The sequence below is a fragment of the Alligator mississippiensis genome, chromosome 1 (genome assembly GCF_030867095.1).
Source record: "Alligator mississippiensis isolate rAllMis1 chromosome 1, rAllMis1, whole genome shotgun sequence".
In the NCBI taxonomy this organism is placed as follows: Eukaryota; Metazoa; Chordata; order Crocodylia; family Alligatoridae; genus Alligator; species Alligator mississippiensis.
The window spans coordinates 427116799-427133694 of NC_081824.1; the positions used below are offsets into that span (position 1 = coordinate 427116799).

The 16896-nt window shown below is 42.8% G+C and overlaps 1 protein-coding gene across 4 annotated transcripts in view; it reads right to left on the bottom strand.

Annotated features, from left to right (window-relative positions):
- The window catches only part of MTUS2 (microtubule associated scaffold protein 2), a 575297-nt gene that overhangs the window by 336347 nt on the left and 222054 nt on the right, over window positions 1-16896 (bottom strand). For all 4 annotated transcript variants that reach the window (XM_019497359.2, XM_019497357.2, XM_059719702.1 and 1 more), the window contains one exon: window positions 9626-9866. In XM_019497359.2, the coding sequence (XP_019352904.1) occupies window positions 9626-9866 (241 nt within the window). The remainder of the gene's footprint in view (window positions 1-9625; window positions 9867-16896) is intronic.

The window sequence follows — 16896 nt, forward strand, 5'->3', positions numbered from 1 at the left end:
TGGCCACTCTAACTGTGAAGAAGTTCGTCCTAATGTCCAGTCTAAATCTGCTCTCTGCTAGCTTGTGGCCATTATTTCTTGTGACCCGCAGGGGCGCCTTGGTGAGTAGAGCCTCACCAATTCCCTTCTGCACCCCCATGATGAATTTATAGGCAGCCACAAAGTCACCTCTCAACTTTCTCTTGCGGAGGCTGAAGAGGTCCAGATGCCCTAATCTCTGCTCGTACGGCTTGGCCTACAAGCCCTTAACCATACAAGTGGCCCTTCTCTGGACTCTCTCCAGGTTATCCACATCCCTCTTGAAGTGTGGTGCCCAAAACTGGACGCAGTATTCCAACTGCGGTCTGACCAGTGCCCAATAGAGGGGAAGTATCACCTCCTTGATTCTGTTTGTCATGCATCTGCTGATGCATGATAAAGTGCAGTTAGCTTTTCTGATGGCTTCGTCACACTGACGACTCATGTTCATCTTGGAGTCCACTACGACTCCGAGATCCCTTTCCATTTCCGTGCTACCGAGCAGGACATTTCCTAGGCAGTAGGTGTGCTGGACATTTTTCCTCCCTAGGTGCAGCACTTTGCATTTCTCCTTGTTAAATTGCATTCTACTGTTTTCTGCCCATTTGTCCTACCTGTGCAGGTCTGCCTGTAGTTGTTCCCTGCCCTCCAGTGTGTCCACTTCTCCCCACAGTTTTGTATCATTCACAAACTTGGACAGAGTACACTTCACTCCCTTGTCCAAGTCACTGATGAAGACATTAAAGAGTATCAGTCCAAGGACCGAGCCCTGCGGGACCCCACTGCCCACACCCTTCCAGGTCGAAACCGACCCATCCACCACGACTCTCTGGGTGTGACCCTCCAGCCAATTCGCCACCCACCGGACTGTGTAGTCATCCAAGTCACAGCCTCTTAACTTGTTCACCATTATGGGGTGGGATACCGTATTGCAGGCCTTCCTGAAGTCTAAGTAAACGATGTCTACCCCTACTTCTGCATCCAGGTGTTTTGTAACATGGTCATAAAGAGACTACATTAGTCGGGCATGAGCTACCTGCTACAAACCCGTGCTGGTTTCCCCTCAGCATAATTTTTCCTGCTGGGCTCTCACATATATGAGCCTTAATAATCTTTTCAAAGACTTTGCCAAGGATGGAGGTGAGACTGACTGGCCTATAGTTGCCTGGATCCTCCTTTCTCCTCTTCTTGAAAATAGGGACCACATTGGCCCTTTTCCAGTCCTCCAGGACCTGGTCCATGTGCCACGAGTGCTCAACTATTCATATGTGATGTTATACAACATTCAGAAGGGCAACTAAGCTCTCCTCAAATTTGGGTACAGAACCTTCCTTTTGTTAGCAATAGCTTTAATTTTCATTCAATTTTATTTGTGTGGAATTTGTTCAAACACAATGTTCAAAATTGTCCCCTTAAAATGGCAAGCTTAATAAACTGAAAGATGACAAAGAAAAAGTCTTCACAAAAAAAAAATGTGTTCATACATATTTGGTGAAAAATATAATAGGAATTTAATGCAATTTTAAAGATGGGTTTTCTGTTTTATTTTTCAAAATTCAATAACCCCAATCAAAATAATGACCCAATTCATATACATATTACCACATTTGCTCCAAAAAGGCTGAATGACAGAGAAAAACATATTAAAAATATATGCCTTTCAGACACAGCATAAAATGTCATTAAATATTTGTTCAAAATTTGATCGCTTCTACAGAAGGGATAGGGAGACTTTATGTAAAAATAAATGAAGGTTAAACTCCTAGATAGCACAAGAGATACTCAAGTCCTTTTATATGCATCACAAGTTACTGAATTACCATGTCCTATTACACTGAGCCCTTACAGCCTACAGTAAAAACACTTTCACATTACTTGCCTACCTACTTTGCAAGCTCTTCGAGTTGGTCACGGTGTTAAATGTTTCTAAAAAATAGCAGCACTAAACAGGAAAACTGTAGTGCAACCACAATAAATGCCAACACGAGCTGAATGTATTACACAGGCAAAAAGGTCATCACTTGCACTGTATTTTTAGCCACTTTACAGTGTCTACTTGATGTTTACTGGTGCTACACATTAGCATGTTTCCCCTCCACTCCACTACCTTCCTCAAGTGCAGTCATTTAATGAAGACTGAAATGGCTTGAAATGAACAAAACCCTTAATGTATTGTTCTGCCTCTTGCCTGTGAGCAGGAGTGAAGACATTTATTTCTTAACTACTTTGGAAACAGCATTGTAGTCTTCCTCTACCTTATTATACACCTCCTACTACTAACTACCAATACTATTATTATATATGAATCAAACTATTCCATGCTGTGCAGTACAACCAGTGCTGCTTAAAAGAGTTGCTGTGCTGTGGAAGGGATAGCAGAGAAGAATAAAATCCTCATTACAAGCCATTGGTTGTGCCCTAGATACTAGGCAAGTCAAATTCATTTTTAAAAGCCTTCGTGGTATGTCTATCTGTCACTGCAGGGCAATTGGCTAGATCCTTCCATCTTGATCACCTCAGAGCCTAATGCTGCAGGACTGAAATCAATCAAATATTTGCTGGATTAAGAGCTCAGGATTAGGCTTCAAGCAGATGCTGATAAATGTTCTTGGGAGCAGTTATGGTAGCCTAACAAGGAAAAAAACGGTATTATATCCTGGCTGATTAGGCTGTAATCAACCACACCTCACAAAAAGACTCCCTAGAACTAGTTCCTTAAGGTCAGTGTCCTGTTTGCTCATTTCATCTCTTTATAATTGTAATGTAAGCTATACTTAATCATGTTGTTCTAATACCATATTAAAAAAAAATAAGGAAAATATAAGAAAATTTACTGTAACACCACAAAAACCTGTCAGATTAAGGGGAATATGCTGACAGAAAACAGGTAAGAGCTGTCAAATACTCAAAAACGTACCATTATAGGCCTGTTACGTGCTGTAAAACAGTGAAACAGACAAAGGCGTCTGATACAATATACTAATATCAGGGTATGTTATATTCAGTTCTCTAAATGGCATGGCATGGCATGGGTTATACAAGATTAGTCTTTCACTTCAGATTACAAGCTGCTGGTTCAAAAACCTCCTAGAAAATGGAATTCTAGTCCTTGCTTTTAAAAGCAACACCTAAACTCGAATGCTTATCTAAAGAGAAGAGCAGTTTTCAGTTAATTTATTACCTGCAAAAAAAGCCAGGTTGGCAGGCTTAGAAAATTATGTCCTCTATTTTTCCACAGCAGGCATATAGCTAAGGCAGCAACACTACAAGCTTCCTTGCCCTGCATCACCAATGTGCCCTGACCCTGTCCTGAAGCTGGGACAGTAATTCCTCTTCTACTTTAGTAGATCCCCAAATGGCCATTGTAGGAACTGTATTGTGTCTAGTAACTCTCTGCAAATAAATTGTTCAATAAGTATTAGAAAATAACTGTTTTCATATTGCCTGCACTGATAAATGGATTGACTTGAAGCTGACTCTCAAGCCACACCGGCAAGGTACAGACAAGCAAAAGCTCAAGGCGAAAACAATGTAAGTTATACAGTTTTCTGTAAGCGGTGTATTATAGATTGGTAGCAAACAGAACACACTTTCACCCTCTGGTAGAGGGGAGGAGGAAATCTTAGGGCTCTACCACTTTTAAGCCAGTCTAAGTGTGCTGAATTTCTGTTCTGTTATGGGTATAGATCAGTTTCCAATCACTTATACTAGTAAAAGTGTAATGTCTGCACCTGGCCTCATACTATCTCTGTTGCAACTCCTTAAGCTTGACTTAGTGGGGCAGTCCAGCCCAGATCTGGAAGCTCCAGAACTTCCAGGCGTAAGGTTGATACTCCTACCTATTTTATCCTAGCCCACCTCCTTTTGCAGAAGTAATTGAGGGGTAAATGTTCTATATTAAATCACCTGTCCGCTGAGCTATCAAGTGAATTGAAACAGCTTTTTATTATACAGTGGTCCGTGGTTAATGCTACAAGTTTTAGTAAATTTCACTTCAGAGGTACAGAGGAGAAAAAAGCATTTTTACCCACAAAAACCAGCTAAACAATAACTTTCAGATACATTTCCCTTCTCTGGAACACTGCCTTGTAGGAATTGTAGTTTGGAGGCTTCCATTCTTTTGTACAGGCCAACATCTCTGTCTCCTATAAATCCTATGCAGTCTCCCCCCAGAGAAAGTGTCACGGCACCTCAATAGTCACAGGTTCTTCTTCAAAATTCACGGCTTCTGTGATGTCTGGGACTACCAAAATAAAACTGTAGTTTTACTCAAGGTAAAAGTGAAACAAAATACTGGTTTCAAACTGGTGTCACAGAGAGACAAACATTATTGCGGGTGCTTCTGTATATTCATAGATTCATAGATTGTACAGTCGGAAGGAACCACAATGGATCATTGCGTCCGACCCCCTGCCCCTGGCAGGAAAGAGGACCGAAGACAGGTGACCCCAGCCAGGTGACTATCTAGCCTCTTCTTGAAGACCTCCAAGCTATGTGACAGCACCACCTCTCCTGGAAGCCCATTCCAGATCCTGACCACCCTTACTGTGAAAAATTTCTTGTTAATATCTAACCTAAATCCACTCTCAATTAGTTTACACCCATTATTCCTAGTCACTCCCTGGGGCGCACTAGTAAACAGCGTGTCACCTATTCCCCATTGACCTCCCCTAGTAAATTTATAGGCAGCCACAAGATCTCCCCTCAGCCGTCTCTTGTGAAGGCTGAAGAGATTCAGCTCTCTCAACCTTCCCCTGTAGGGTCTATCACGAAGGCCACTAATCATGCGAGTGGCCCTCCTCTGGACAATCAAGATTCCCTGCGTCCCTCTTGAAGTGCAGCGCCCAAAACTGGACACAGTACTCCAACTGCAGCCTGACCAGTGCCGCATAGAGGGGGAGCATCACCTCCTTTGTTCTATTAGTCATGCACCTGCTAATGCATGACAAGGTACGATTGACCTTGTTGATGGCCTCGTTACACTGCCAGCTCATGTTCATCTTGGAGTCAATTATGATTCCAAGATCCCTCTCTGTCTCCAAGCTGCTGAGAAGGACACTCCCCAACCTATAGGTGTGCTGGGGGTTCCTCCTTCCCAGATGGAGTACCTTACATTTATCTTTATTAAATTGCATCCTATTTCTCTCTGCCCATTGATTCAACCTGTCCAGTTCAGCCTGAATCTGCTCCCTGCCCTCTGGTGTACTAACTCTGCCCCATAACTTGGTATCATCAGCGGACTTGGAGAGGGTGCTCTCCATGCCCTTGCCCAAATCGCTGATGAAGATATTAAATAATATCGGTCCGAGGACCGAACCCTGCAGGACCCCGCTGCCCACCTCCCTCCAGGCCGAGAAGGAACCATCCACCACCACTCTCTGGGTGCGGTCCCTAAGCCAGTTGGCCACCCACCTGACCGTGTAGGCATCCACTCCACAGTCTGCTAGCTTCCCAATGAGGATAGGGTGCGAAATTGTGTCAAAGGCCTTCCTAAAGTCCAGGAAGATGACAACAGCCTCAGCTCCCGTGTCCAGGCAGTGTGTGACCTGGTCATAGAAGGCTACAAGGTTTGTCAGGCAGGATCTACCTGTGACAAACCCGCGCTGGTTTCCCCTCAGCATTGTTTCCCCTGCTGGGCCTTCACAAACGTGTTCTTTGATTATTTTCCCTAGCATTTTCCTAGGAATAGAGGTAAGACTGACTGACCTAAAGTTACCCAGCTCATCCCTTCTCCCTTTCTTGAAAATGGGCACCACATTGGCCCTTCTCCAGTCCTCAGGGACCTGGCCGGAGCACCACGAGTGCTTGAACAGCTGTGCTAGCAGTTCAGCTATGACACTGGCCAATTCTTTCAGCAGCCGTGGATGGAGGTCATCCGGGCCTGCTGACTTGTATCCATCCAGCTCTTCCAGGAGCTCCTTAACTATTTCAGAACTAACCATAGGGAGACTGGTGCCATGTGGACATCCGTCAATGATTGAGGTGGGGCAATTGGCTTGGTCGGTACTTAGAAATACTGAAGCAAAATGCTCATTGAAGAGCTCTGCTTTCTTCCCTGTGTCAACCACCAACTTTCCTGATTTGTCCTGCAGGGGCCCTATGTTGCTCTGAGCTTTCCTTTTGCCCGCTATATACCTGAAGAAGGATTTTTTATTGTCCTTGATTGTTGAAGCCTTCAATATGACACCTTCAATATGACACCTTCAATTGCAGTTTAATCATAGTAGCAAAGGTTGTGCTGGATGAGAATGGCAGACAGACTCTTAGTTTGTTCTAGGTTGAAACATATTGCTAGAAAGCTGGGGTAAGCACACAGTGTCCCTGCCATGCCAGGCTTGTTATGTGATTACAGGACTTCTACTTTGATTGCTGTCACTGTTTCCTTTTATGAAAAGTACCTTCCATTTAAAAGAAAAGATAAAAACAGCTTGACTTAAGAAGTCAAGAAACTGTCAAGGGAAAATTTGATTTGTTTGAGATGTATGAGGATATGGAGTATAACTGTGATAAAGAAAAATGCTAACTAATCCTGCATAGGTACAAAGGAAAAAATATTGACAGCAAAAGAGATATTAGCCAAGCAGTAGTGCCGGGAAACAACAGAAGAATCTTTTAGTATATTAAAAGTAACAGATCAATGAGGGAAGGCAATGAATTGCTAGAGCACAGTGGAAAGAATTCACCACAGGAACCAGGTATTGCAGAAAAAAATTAAAGAAGTTCTTTATCTTAGTGCTCACCAGGGAAACTGTAAGTAAGATGCCAAAAATGGAAACGTGTGGGAGAAGACAATGAAAAACAAAAGGCATTAGCAATCACTCCTGAACAAATCTCATGTAATTTAAAATCAATAAAAGACAGACAGAACCCTAAGGCCAGATGGGTTACACCTCAGGATGCTGAGTGAAATGGCAGATGACATTAGTGGTCCAACATGAGTTATTTTTTAATAGTATCCTTTGAAGGCAGCAAGGTAACAATGGACAGGGAAGGTACAAACATAATATTCTTTAGGGAGGAAGCTATGGGTAGCCAAGAAACTATATCTGGCCTCCCTGGCAGGCAAGATCCCTGACACAAAGCAATTAGACAATTATGACTTGAATACTAATAGCCAGCAGAATTTCTTAAGGGGTAAATCTTATCAGTTAGCATTTTTAAGGATGATATTACCACAAAGAAACAGGCAGGAACCGCTTGAATTTCATCAGGGCATTTAGCATAGTAAACCACAGTAGTTTATTAATGAAAGCACAATGCTCTTGAACAAACAAATTGGCAAATGCATGGATTACAAGGGTTAATCACTGAGGGTAATGTTGATAATTACTTAAGTATCCATGTTAACTGGCTCATTCCCAGAATTCTCCTGCCTCTTACTACCCTGCTTTACCATAGTGTGTGTGTCTCACCCTCCTTCCCTTCAGGTACCTTCATCTCCTCTCATTCAGTACAGTCTCTGGCCTCAATGCCCTTCACTGGATTACCCCATATTCCTGTATCAATCAAACTTTACTACGCCATGTTACAATCTTGTAATTTCTCAAAATTTATGCAGGGCTGGGCTAGCTCAATATTTGCAAATGGTTTCCATGGAGAAAAGCTGCAGATGCTGAGTAAATAAAGCACCAAGGTCACATGGCCCAGTGCTGCTGGGGACATTGACTTTCTGAGGAGATAAAAAAACAGGATCCTAATAATTTTGGTGGGTTTTAACTATTGAATGGTCCTCCTCTCATGACCATGGATATTAAGCCTTCCTATTCTGGTCAAATTCTACTTAACCAACCTTTCATAGTATCATAGTACTTAGGGTCAGAAGTGACCTAAACAGATTATCAGGTCTGACCCCCTGGCCCCAGGCAGGAACGGGTGCCGGGATCATATCACCCCAGCCAAATATCTGTCCAACCTCTTTTCGAAGACCCCCAAGGTAGGAGAGAGCACCTCACTTGGAGCCCATTCCAGAGCCTGGCAGCCCTAACTGTAAAGTAATGTCTCCTCTATCTCTTTCAAAGCTCTTAACTGCAGTTTCACTTCTTGTCCTAAATATCTACCATATTTACCCAAATCCAAGATATGGGTATCCAAATCCAAAATATGACCAGGGACAGCAGCAGCAGGAACAGCAGTATGCAGATTCCTCTTTCCAGTGTCTGCTCCCCACCACTGAAATGGATGGTGTGGGGGAGCTGGGCAGGGAGAAGGCACTGTAAGAAGGAACCTATGCACTACTGATGCTGTCCCCAGCTCAGCCAGGTTCCCCATACTGCCACTCTCTACAGCTCCCAGCTGGAGTTGTCTGATACTTGATTCTAAGATAAGGCTTTGTTTTCCCTACGTTGAATGTGTGTTGTGCATTGTTAAAGCAACTGCCATGTTCCACTCCAGAATTGGCTGCATTTTAGATTCCTACACACTGTCTGCAATTAAATCAGCTTAATAAACTCTAGCACAGTTTGCACCACAGTTGGCTGCTCCTAGGTGTAACATTTACATGTATGCCTAAGACCGCAGCAGTTTGAGCCGGAGTGGAGCAGCTCTGGGCTGGCAGCACGCTCAGGGGGTCAGCCCTAGGCTCCAAGTTGTAGTCAGGCAGTAGAGGGGCTAGCTGGGGCAGAAGAGTGCTGAAAAAGCAGAGCCATTTGGCAAGGTGGCAGGCAGGGGTCTAGGCCCCTGCTGTCTGGGTTGACCAGGTGCTATTTACATTCAGGTCAGCCTTTACACATGTGTTTTAGGCACACTTGTTTTTAACACCATAAGATAGAAGTGTCCCCAACAGTACTATCTTATGGTGGTGAAAATTAAGTTTGCTGGGGTCTAATAGTGTCGTACATATAGACCGTGATGCTTTACACCACAGTAGTCTACTGCACAATTAAGTGCATGTGGAGATACACCCACTTGTACTATATCCTCCAGAATGAAAGCTGTAATATATAAATTGTAAATTTAAGGGATGATGATGAAGAACTTTATGTTCTCTGTCCTGTGGTGTTCACTACTTTTCTCTCCCTTTCTTTGTACTGTTTTTCCTCTCTTGTTACTCTTCTAGGTTCTGGGCTTTGTTCAGCAGCTCATGGCGAAGTAACAGTTGATTAAACCCTGATCTCTAATGTGGTCTGTCAGTCTTCAAAAGATCAGGATTTTATATATTTTACTTCTCTACCAGCACATTTTAAGAAAGCAAGGAGTGTCAGAGGAGAACCCAGTGTTTAGGGAAGTGAGCAAAATCAGGCAGAAAGCGTGGAATTCTGCGATAGAAAAACATTCAATTAACTTCCCTGCTATACACGTGATGGTAACTAGCTCCAGGCTACTGGAGATATTTCAGACACTTACAGGGAGGAAGATAACAAGTGCACTGTAATGACTGGCACAGAAAATGATCTTTCCTTCTTGGCAAGGGCTCCATTAACTAACCTTTGGATAAGTCCCAAGCTCCCTAGTCAGCATAGCTTTACTTCAGAACAGATAAACACATCTCAAAGAGTGGTGTTAGAGCTGTTTCGTATCATGCCAAGGTATTGCTCATTTTCTGATATTCCTGTCTGAAAAAAAGTAATGGCCCTGATTATAGTTAAAAAACATAACATTCATAGGTTACCTGAAGTATCAGGATGGTAAAGGCTGGGAACATTGGTTATTTCTCCTGGCTGATGAAGACAGCTACCTGAGGACCTTTGATTTGCAATCAGAATCCTACTTTTCGTAGAGGGCAGCCTGGAAACAGCACCCAGTCCTAACTGTGGTTTAAGTATCATGGCAGATCGATAAAAACTTGGTGTCACCTCATAATGAGCATATGGTGGAGAACAAAATTCTTCTTTCACAGGCCTTTCCCCAACCTGAGGAGAAATAATTAAAACAGATATCACTGCAATGTATTCATATGTTTAGGAAACAGGGAACACTCAGTTGTTTCTGAGGGCTGTGCTACATAGGTTTTCTTTTCCCTGGCTTCTGGTCTAGGATCAATTTGGAGATTTCAAAACATGACAGTCTGACTGCCTGAATTCATGAAATATAAAATCCATTTGCAACCCATCCAAATACCCATCCGCAGCTGACTTCTGCTTTTGAAAACTCCCTCCAGGGATGAAAATGAATGAAACTATTAACAGTTAAAAGGTGAATCTCCTTGGTTATTTAAGGCAAATGGGTCAAGAAATATTACATGAAGCATTCCTACTTGGACGATAAAGGAGGGATCTATTTTTGAAGGAAAAAAAATACTCCAGTAAAATTCTGTGGGCAAAGAAGTTAGCTTTTATTATAAAAATGTGAAGAACATAATTTTTAACCATGATAAACGAAACAAATATAAAGTCAAGTTGAGAATTTTTATCCCATTTCATCAGAAAATGTCTCCTCTGAGACTAGCATATTCAAATTACTCATAGCGGTGAGTACATCAAACAAAATTGACCTTTATTTGTTCACAAAAGGATCTCGACTTCTAGGAACGTATCTTTTATTCATAAACATTTGCCAAATTTCTTGCGTGGGAAACCTTCACCATGTGGGTTGATACCAAATTGTTCAGTTTGGTTTTGTTATTTATTACTGGGGAAAATCCAACGGAGTTGGGGTGCAGTTGCTCCCGTGCAATGAGTTCTCTGGCTTGTCAGTGCAGGCTCTTGGCCAGAAGTGTTGTTTGGCTGCAAAGACCCATCCTCCTCCAGAATCCACCCATGTTTATCATAAATATGTGTAATCTAAGCCAGAAGGTACTGCTTCTGCTCCCTGACTGAATGACTAACATTTCTGAAAGCAGGGAAAAGTTCTGGACAAAGATACATTTCAATTCATGAAACTTTCAGGATCCACTTTCAAATAAACTAACTACTGTCTGAATTCACACAAGTGATAAATGGCACGTCCTCACAAACACAATTTCTCCATATTAAGGACCTGAATCTGCAAAGGTCTACATAAGTGCTAGCTTTACATACATGAGTCCACCTCTCAGGCCACATGCTGCTTTCCACGACTGCAGGGAAAAGAATAAAGCAACGGGCTTTCACTTCTTGCTAGTTTGTACTGTGTGCAGTTCTGGACCCCAAGTGTTAAGAAGGATGAGGAGAAGTTAGACAGGATCCAGAAGCGGATGACAAAAATGTTAAAAGGCCTGGAAACAATGTCCTACATGGAAAGGTTGAGAGAACTGGGTATACTTAGTTTGGAGGAAAGGAGATTAATAGTGGACATGATAGCAGCTTTCAATATCTGAAAGGCTATCATAAAGAAGTGGGAGAACAACTGTGCTACCTTGGTGCAGAGGGCAGGACATAAAGCAATGGCTTAAATTGTGCAATGTAGATTTAGAGCAGATTTCAGGAAAACCGTTCTTAGGTCCCTGGAAGATATTCACCTATAATTGACGAAGATCTTGTGAGGGAACAGCTTGAGAGGCTGGACATCCACAAGTCAGCTGGCCCAGATGGAATGCACCCATGAGTGCTAAGTGAGTTGGCTGACATCAGTAGCACGACCAATGGCAAGGATTTTTGAGAACTTGTGGTGCTCGGGAGAGGTTCCTGAAGATTGGAAGAGGGCCAATGTGGTGCCTATTTTCAAGGAGGGAAGGAAGACACAGGAAACTACAGGCCAATCAGTTTGACCTTAATCTCTGGAAAGATCTTGGAAAAAAATCATCAAAGAAATCGTCAACAAAAGGCTAATGGAAGGCAACATTCTGAGAAATAGCCAACTTGGCTTCTTGCGGGTAGGTCTTGCCTGACCAAGCTCATTTCCTTCTATGACCAGGTGACACATCACCTGGACAAAGGAGAAGAGGTTGATGTCATATATTTAGATTTCAAAAAAGTCTTTGACTTGGTCTCCTATGATGTCTTCCTGGGAAGTACTGTCTTCCTGCAAGCACCTACTCTGGACACCTTTAAGAAAATTGGGGAGCTGCAGCCTCGACAACCTTACAGTTAACGGCCAGGGAACTGGCTCCGTGGTCAGACCCAGAGAGTGATAGTCAATGGAACCAAGTCAGCATGGTGCATGGTGTCCAGTGGCATCCCCCATGGCTCAGTACTCAGACCAGTAGTTTTTAATATATTTATACATTATTTGGATTCAGGTGTCAGAAGCGGACAGGTTAAGTTTGCAGATGACACAAATTATGGGGAAGTGCGGTCACGCTAGAGGATAGGCTGGCAGTTCAGGCTGACCTGGACAGGCTCGCAAGATGGGTGGATCAAAACCTGATGACATTCAACACAGAGAAATTAAAAGGTGCTACACCTCGGGAGAAAAAACCCACATCATACTTACAGGCTTAGCAGTGCTGCACTCACTAGCACCATGACCGAAAGAGACTTCGGGGTCATGATTGACCACAAGATGAACATGAGCCACCAATGCACCACAAAAACCAAGCAAATAAAACTCTGGCTAGGATCTACTGATGCATCTCAAGCAAGAGCCAAGAAGTCAGACTCTCACTTTACTTGGCTTTGGTAAGGCCACAGCTGGAGTACTGAATCCAGTTCTGGGCTCCACACTTTAGAAAGGATATGGAGAAGCTCGAGAGAGTCCAGAGGAGAGCCACGTTCATTATTAGAGGCATAGGTGACTCATGGGGGGGCAAGAGGTAGCATGTGCCCCCCTGAAATTGGCCACCAGTGAAGCCGCTGTTGGTTTCTGCGGGTGGTCAGCGCCCGCACCTGCCCTCCCCCCCCGACCTTGCTTGCTGCTTGCTACTCCCTCCCCCCCAGCCACCGACACTGCTGGTGATGGCTCTGAGTGGTCCCACTTGCTGCTGACAACACCAAAGGGGCCAGCTGTGGGTGGCTCCCGCTCGCCGCCATGATGCCCCCCTAGTCGCGGGAGGCACCAGTTATTCATGATTAGAGGTCAAGAGACCAGGCCTTTTGAGGAGAGGCTGAGAGGCATGGGACTCTTCAACCTGGAGAGCCGAAGGCTCAGGGGTGACTTGGTGGCAGCCTTTAAGTATATAAGGGGTGTGCAGCGGGAACTGGGAGAATGTCTGTTCACCATGGCACTACAAGGGAAGACAAGATCTAATGGTAACAACTTGCTGGAACCATTGTAGACTGGACATAAAGAAAAACTTCTTTACTGCCTGAGACTCCAGAGTCTGGAATAGACTCCCCCTCCAGAAGTAGTACAAGCACCTACTCTGGATACCTTTAAGAAATGTGTAGGTGCTTATCTTGCTGAGGTGATATGACCCCAGCTGACTTCCTGCCCCTTGGGCAGGGGGCTGGACCCGATGATCTCGTGAGGTCCTTTCCAGCCCTAATGTCTATGAAATCTATGAACCAATTAACCATGTCTTAAGTAGTAAATCAGCCATATATTCATGCAATTAATGGCACAATAAAATAGGGAATAAGCCACAAAGTTATTATACAAATATATGCAATAACTTAGTGTCTGGTTCCTATGATGCCTTAAATTGAACACATGGCCAGTGCTGATTAGCTGATTGGTGCTCCCAGCCTTGCGAGTGCACCGAAGCTTATCAAGGCTCTGGTGTGCTCCCATAGCTGGGACTGCTAGTCAGCTGATCAGAGCTCCCAGCTACAGAAGCGCATCAGAATCTTAGAATCATTGAATCATGGAAAATTAGGTTTGGAAGGGACCTCAGGAGGTTATCTAGTCCAAGCCTCTGCTCAAAGCAGGACCATCCCCAACTAGATCATCCCAGGCAAGGCTTTGTCTAGCTGGGTCTTAAAAACCTCCAAGGACAGAGACTGCACACCCTCTCTGGGTAACTTGTTCCAGTGTTTTACTACCCTCCTAGTGAGTGTTTTTTCCCCAATATCTAACCTAAATTTCCCTTGCTGCAACTTAAGAGCACTGTTCCTCAGTCTCTTATCTGCCACCACTACGAAAGTCTAGCTCCATCCTCTTTGGAACCACCCTCCAGGCAGCTGAAGGCTTCTATCAAATGCCCCACTCAGTCTTCTCCAGACTAACTAAACCCAGTTCCCTCAGCCTCTCCTCAGAAGTCAAGTGCCGCAGTCCTCTAATCATTTTTGTTGCCCTCTGTTGGACTCTCTCCAATATGTCCACATCCTTTCTGTAGTAAGGGGCCCAAAACTGGACACAGTACTCCAGGTGTGGCCTCACCACTGTTGAACAGAGAGAAATAATCACTTCCCTCAATCTGCTAATACAGCCCAGTATGCCATTAGCTTTCTTTGCAACAAGGGCACACTGTTGGCTCAGGTTCAGCTTGCTGTCCACTGTAACCCCCAGGTCCTTTTCTGCAGACCTGCTGCTTAGCCAGTCAGTCCCGTCTGTATCGGTGCATGGGACTGTCTTGTCCTAAATGCCGGATTTTGCACTTCTTCTTATTGAACTTCAAGGGCTCCAGTGCACTCCTATGTTCTCTTGGGCACATCAGGTACCTGATTTGCTAGTCCAGGGGAGTGTGGGGATCATGATCTTGGCTTCATATGGCACCAGCAATACGGCACAATTGGAATCTGATCCCCGACCCCACAGTTGTGCCTCCTGCCATATATGTTTGACATAGCATGAGGCACGATTGTTAGTATTGGGGATCAGATCCTGTTGTGTCTTTAACTGAAAGTCTGTCAGTGGGCTTACTGGTAGAACAGTGAATATAACAGTGAACATAGAACATACAACATAGAACAGTGAACACTGAAATAGACTGCCCGGGGAATATGTGGAATCTTCTTTATTGGAGGTTTTCAAAAGGAAACTAGATAAACATTAGAAAGGGATGATTTAGGAACATCATTCTTGTTTTGGTGCAAGGGATTGGACCAGATGACCCTTGAGATCCCTTCCAACACTGCGACTCTGTACTCTTGATTAACACTGTGGGTTTGAGTCTAACTTCAGTACAGACTTTCCTTTCTACTGTAAATCACAATTCTATTACAGAATCTAAGGTTTTCCATAGTGTCCCATTTAGGTCTTGAAAAAGATGGCTTGAAAAAAATCAGTGAATTTATTAAAAACATTAATAAAAAAAGTGCCATAGGCTACCTATGCAGAAGCACATCTGCTGATTAATTAACTCTGCTATAAATTACAGTGTATTTAGTATGTCAAGCCAATATCTTTTTAGCGATTATAACCATTTAGACAATGCACTTGAACAGTGGCTATTGGAACTTTGATCCTGGCAGGTTCATCAGCTATAATCCTAATTTGGCACATCTTTAATAGGGCAAGGGATATAAAATTGGCTTTAAACATTTACTGAAATGAGTTTAGAATCTTTTAAGCTTTTTCATATTTTACATTGAAACTTGGATAGCAAGATAGACACTCTAGATACTGAACATTTTTTCTTGCTCTTTATTTTTCATTATAAATGTAAGCCTGCTTTCCTGAAGTAACTCTTTAATGCCAGTTTTTATTTTTATTTAATGTGTGTCCTATTTTTCATATTTTAAGATCCATCTTTTTATTGTTTACATCTGATTCTTTCTGGTCTACTTGCAAGAACTTACTGAAGTAAATTATCTTCATTTTTCAAAATTAATCAGTGTCCTAGTTTTAAGGCATTTTTTGGATATGAAATTATTTTCATGAATAAGATTTGGTTATCTTCTCCCCAGTGAACATATTCAAATCGGATTTTGTTATACACTTCCCATCATCATCTTTGCAGCTGGCAGAGAACACACCAATAATGGACTCTTAAACACAAGCAACAGAGGAATAATTCAAATACAGAGGACATGCATTTTTAATAAACTGGGCTAGTCTACCCACAGTTTCAGAGTATTTATTTTTATTGACTGTGCTCTCTAGGTAATACAGCAGGACAACAAACAAACAAACAAACAAACAAACAAACATATAAAAATGATCATAAATATTAAATGTTTCCTTGAACTGAAGGAATCAATAATTACATAATTATTTCTCAGCTAATATAGCATATACTTTTAATTTTAAAGAAAATTGCCCATTTTCAAAGTGAAAATACTTGGTATTTGTCAATGGGCTTTTTATGATTTGCTCTTCAGGACAGAGGTACAAGCATAATGTGGTTGGCATTGAGGGACAATGCTAATTTAAGTACATTAGCTCATTGAGAATGAGATTTAGGAAAAATACATACTTTTTTGGAACAGGACCCTGAAATTTAGTAGGAGGGTTACCTCACATAACAAGATCACAGAGGGAGACTTGGCTTGGGTGCAGACGACGCAAGTGGAAGAGAAGCAGGATGGGGATGGAGACAGGCTGGAGAGGATGTGGTTAGAGAGAACATGGGCTAGAGCACCCTTGCCTCCAGAACACAGGATGGAACCAAATAGCCATGATACTGATGGGCAGAGTGTCACATCCCTCTAGAGTAACTGATCCGCATAAACTATGACTATCTGTTACTATTGCTTAGGTGGCTGAGATATATTTGCAGCTAGACCTGACGGTTCCAACCCCACTGATGAACCATGCAAGAGTCAATATGCTGCCATGTGATGGATTTTTTTTTCTTCCTATTTGCTTTCTTAAAAAAGCAACTAGGACATTACACATAAAACCCAATATTAAGAGAAGGTCACTAAGGCCCCTATCACATGTTGCATATATTATGCAGTGAACTGGTTAATTTTGTAATAATTTTAGACTGGCCACACATGCAAAGTAATTATCACACCATACAGACATCCATCCAGCTGAGGAGCCAACCAGCTACAAAGTTAGTGCTTGAAAATGTGTAACAACTTTAGAGTTGGTTTATATCCAGCTGTAATTTGAATTTGTGGCAAGGCCCTATGGTCACAAAGTTGGGGACATAAAAATTAGGAAATGCCAGAATGATAGCTGCTGGTCTAACCTTAAGTCAGCCCCTATTATTTATGTATTATTATGGTGTTCAATTATATGATTACACAATAGTTA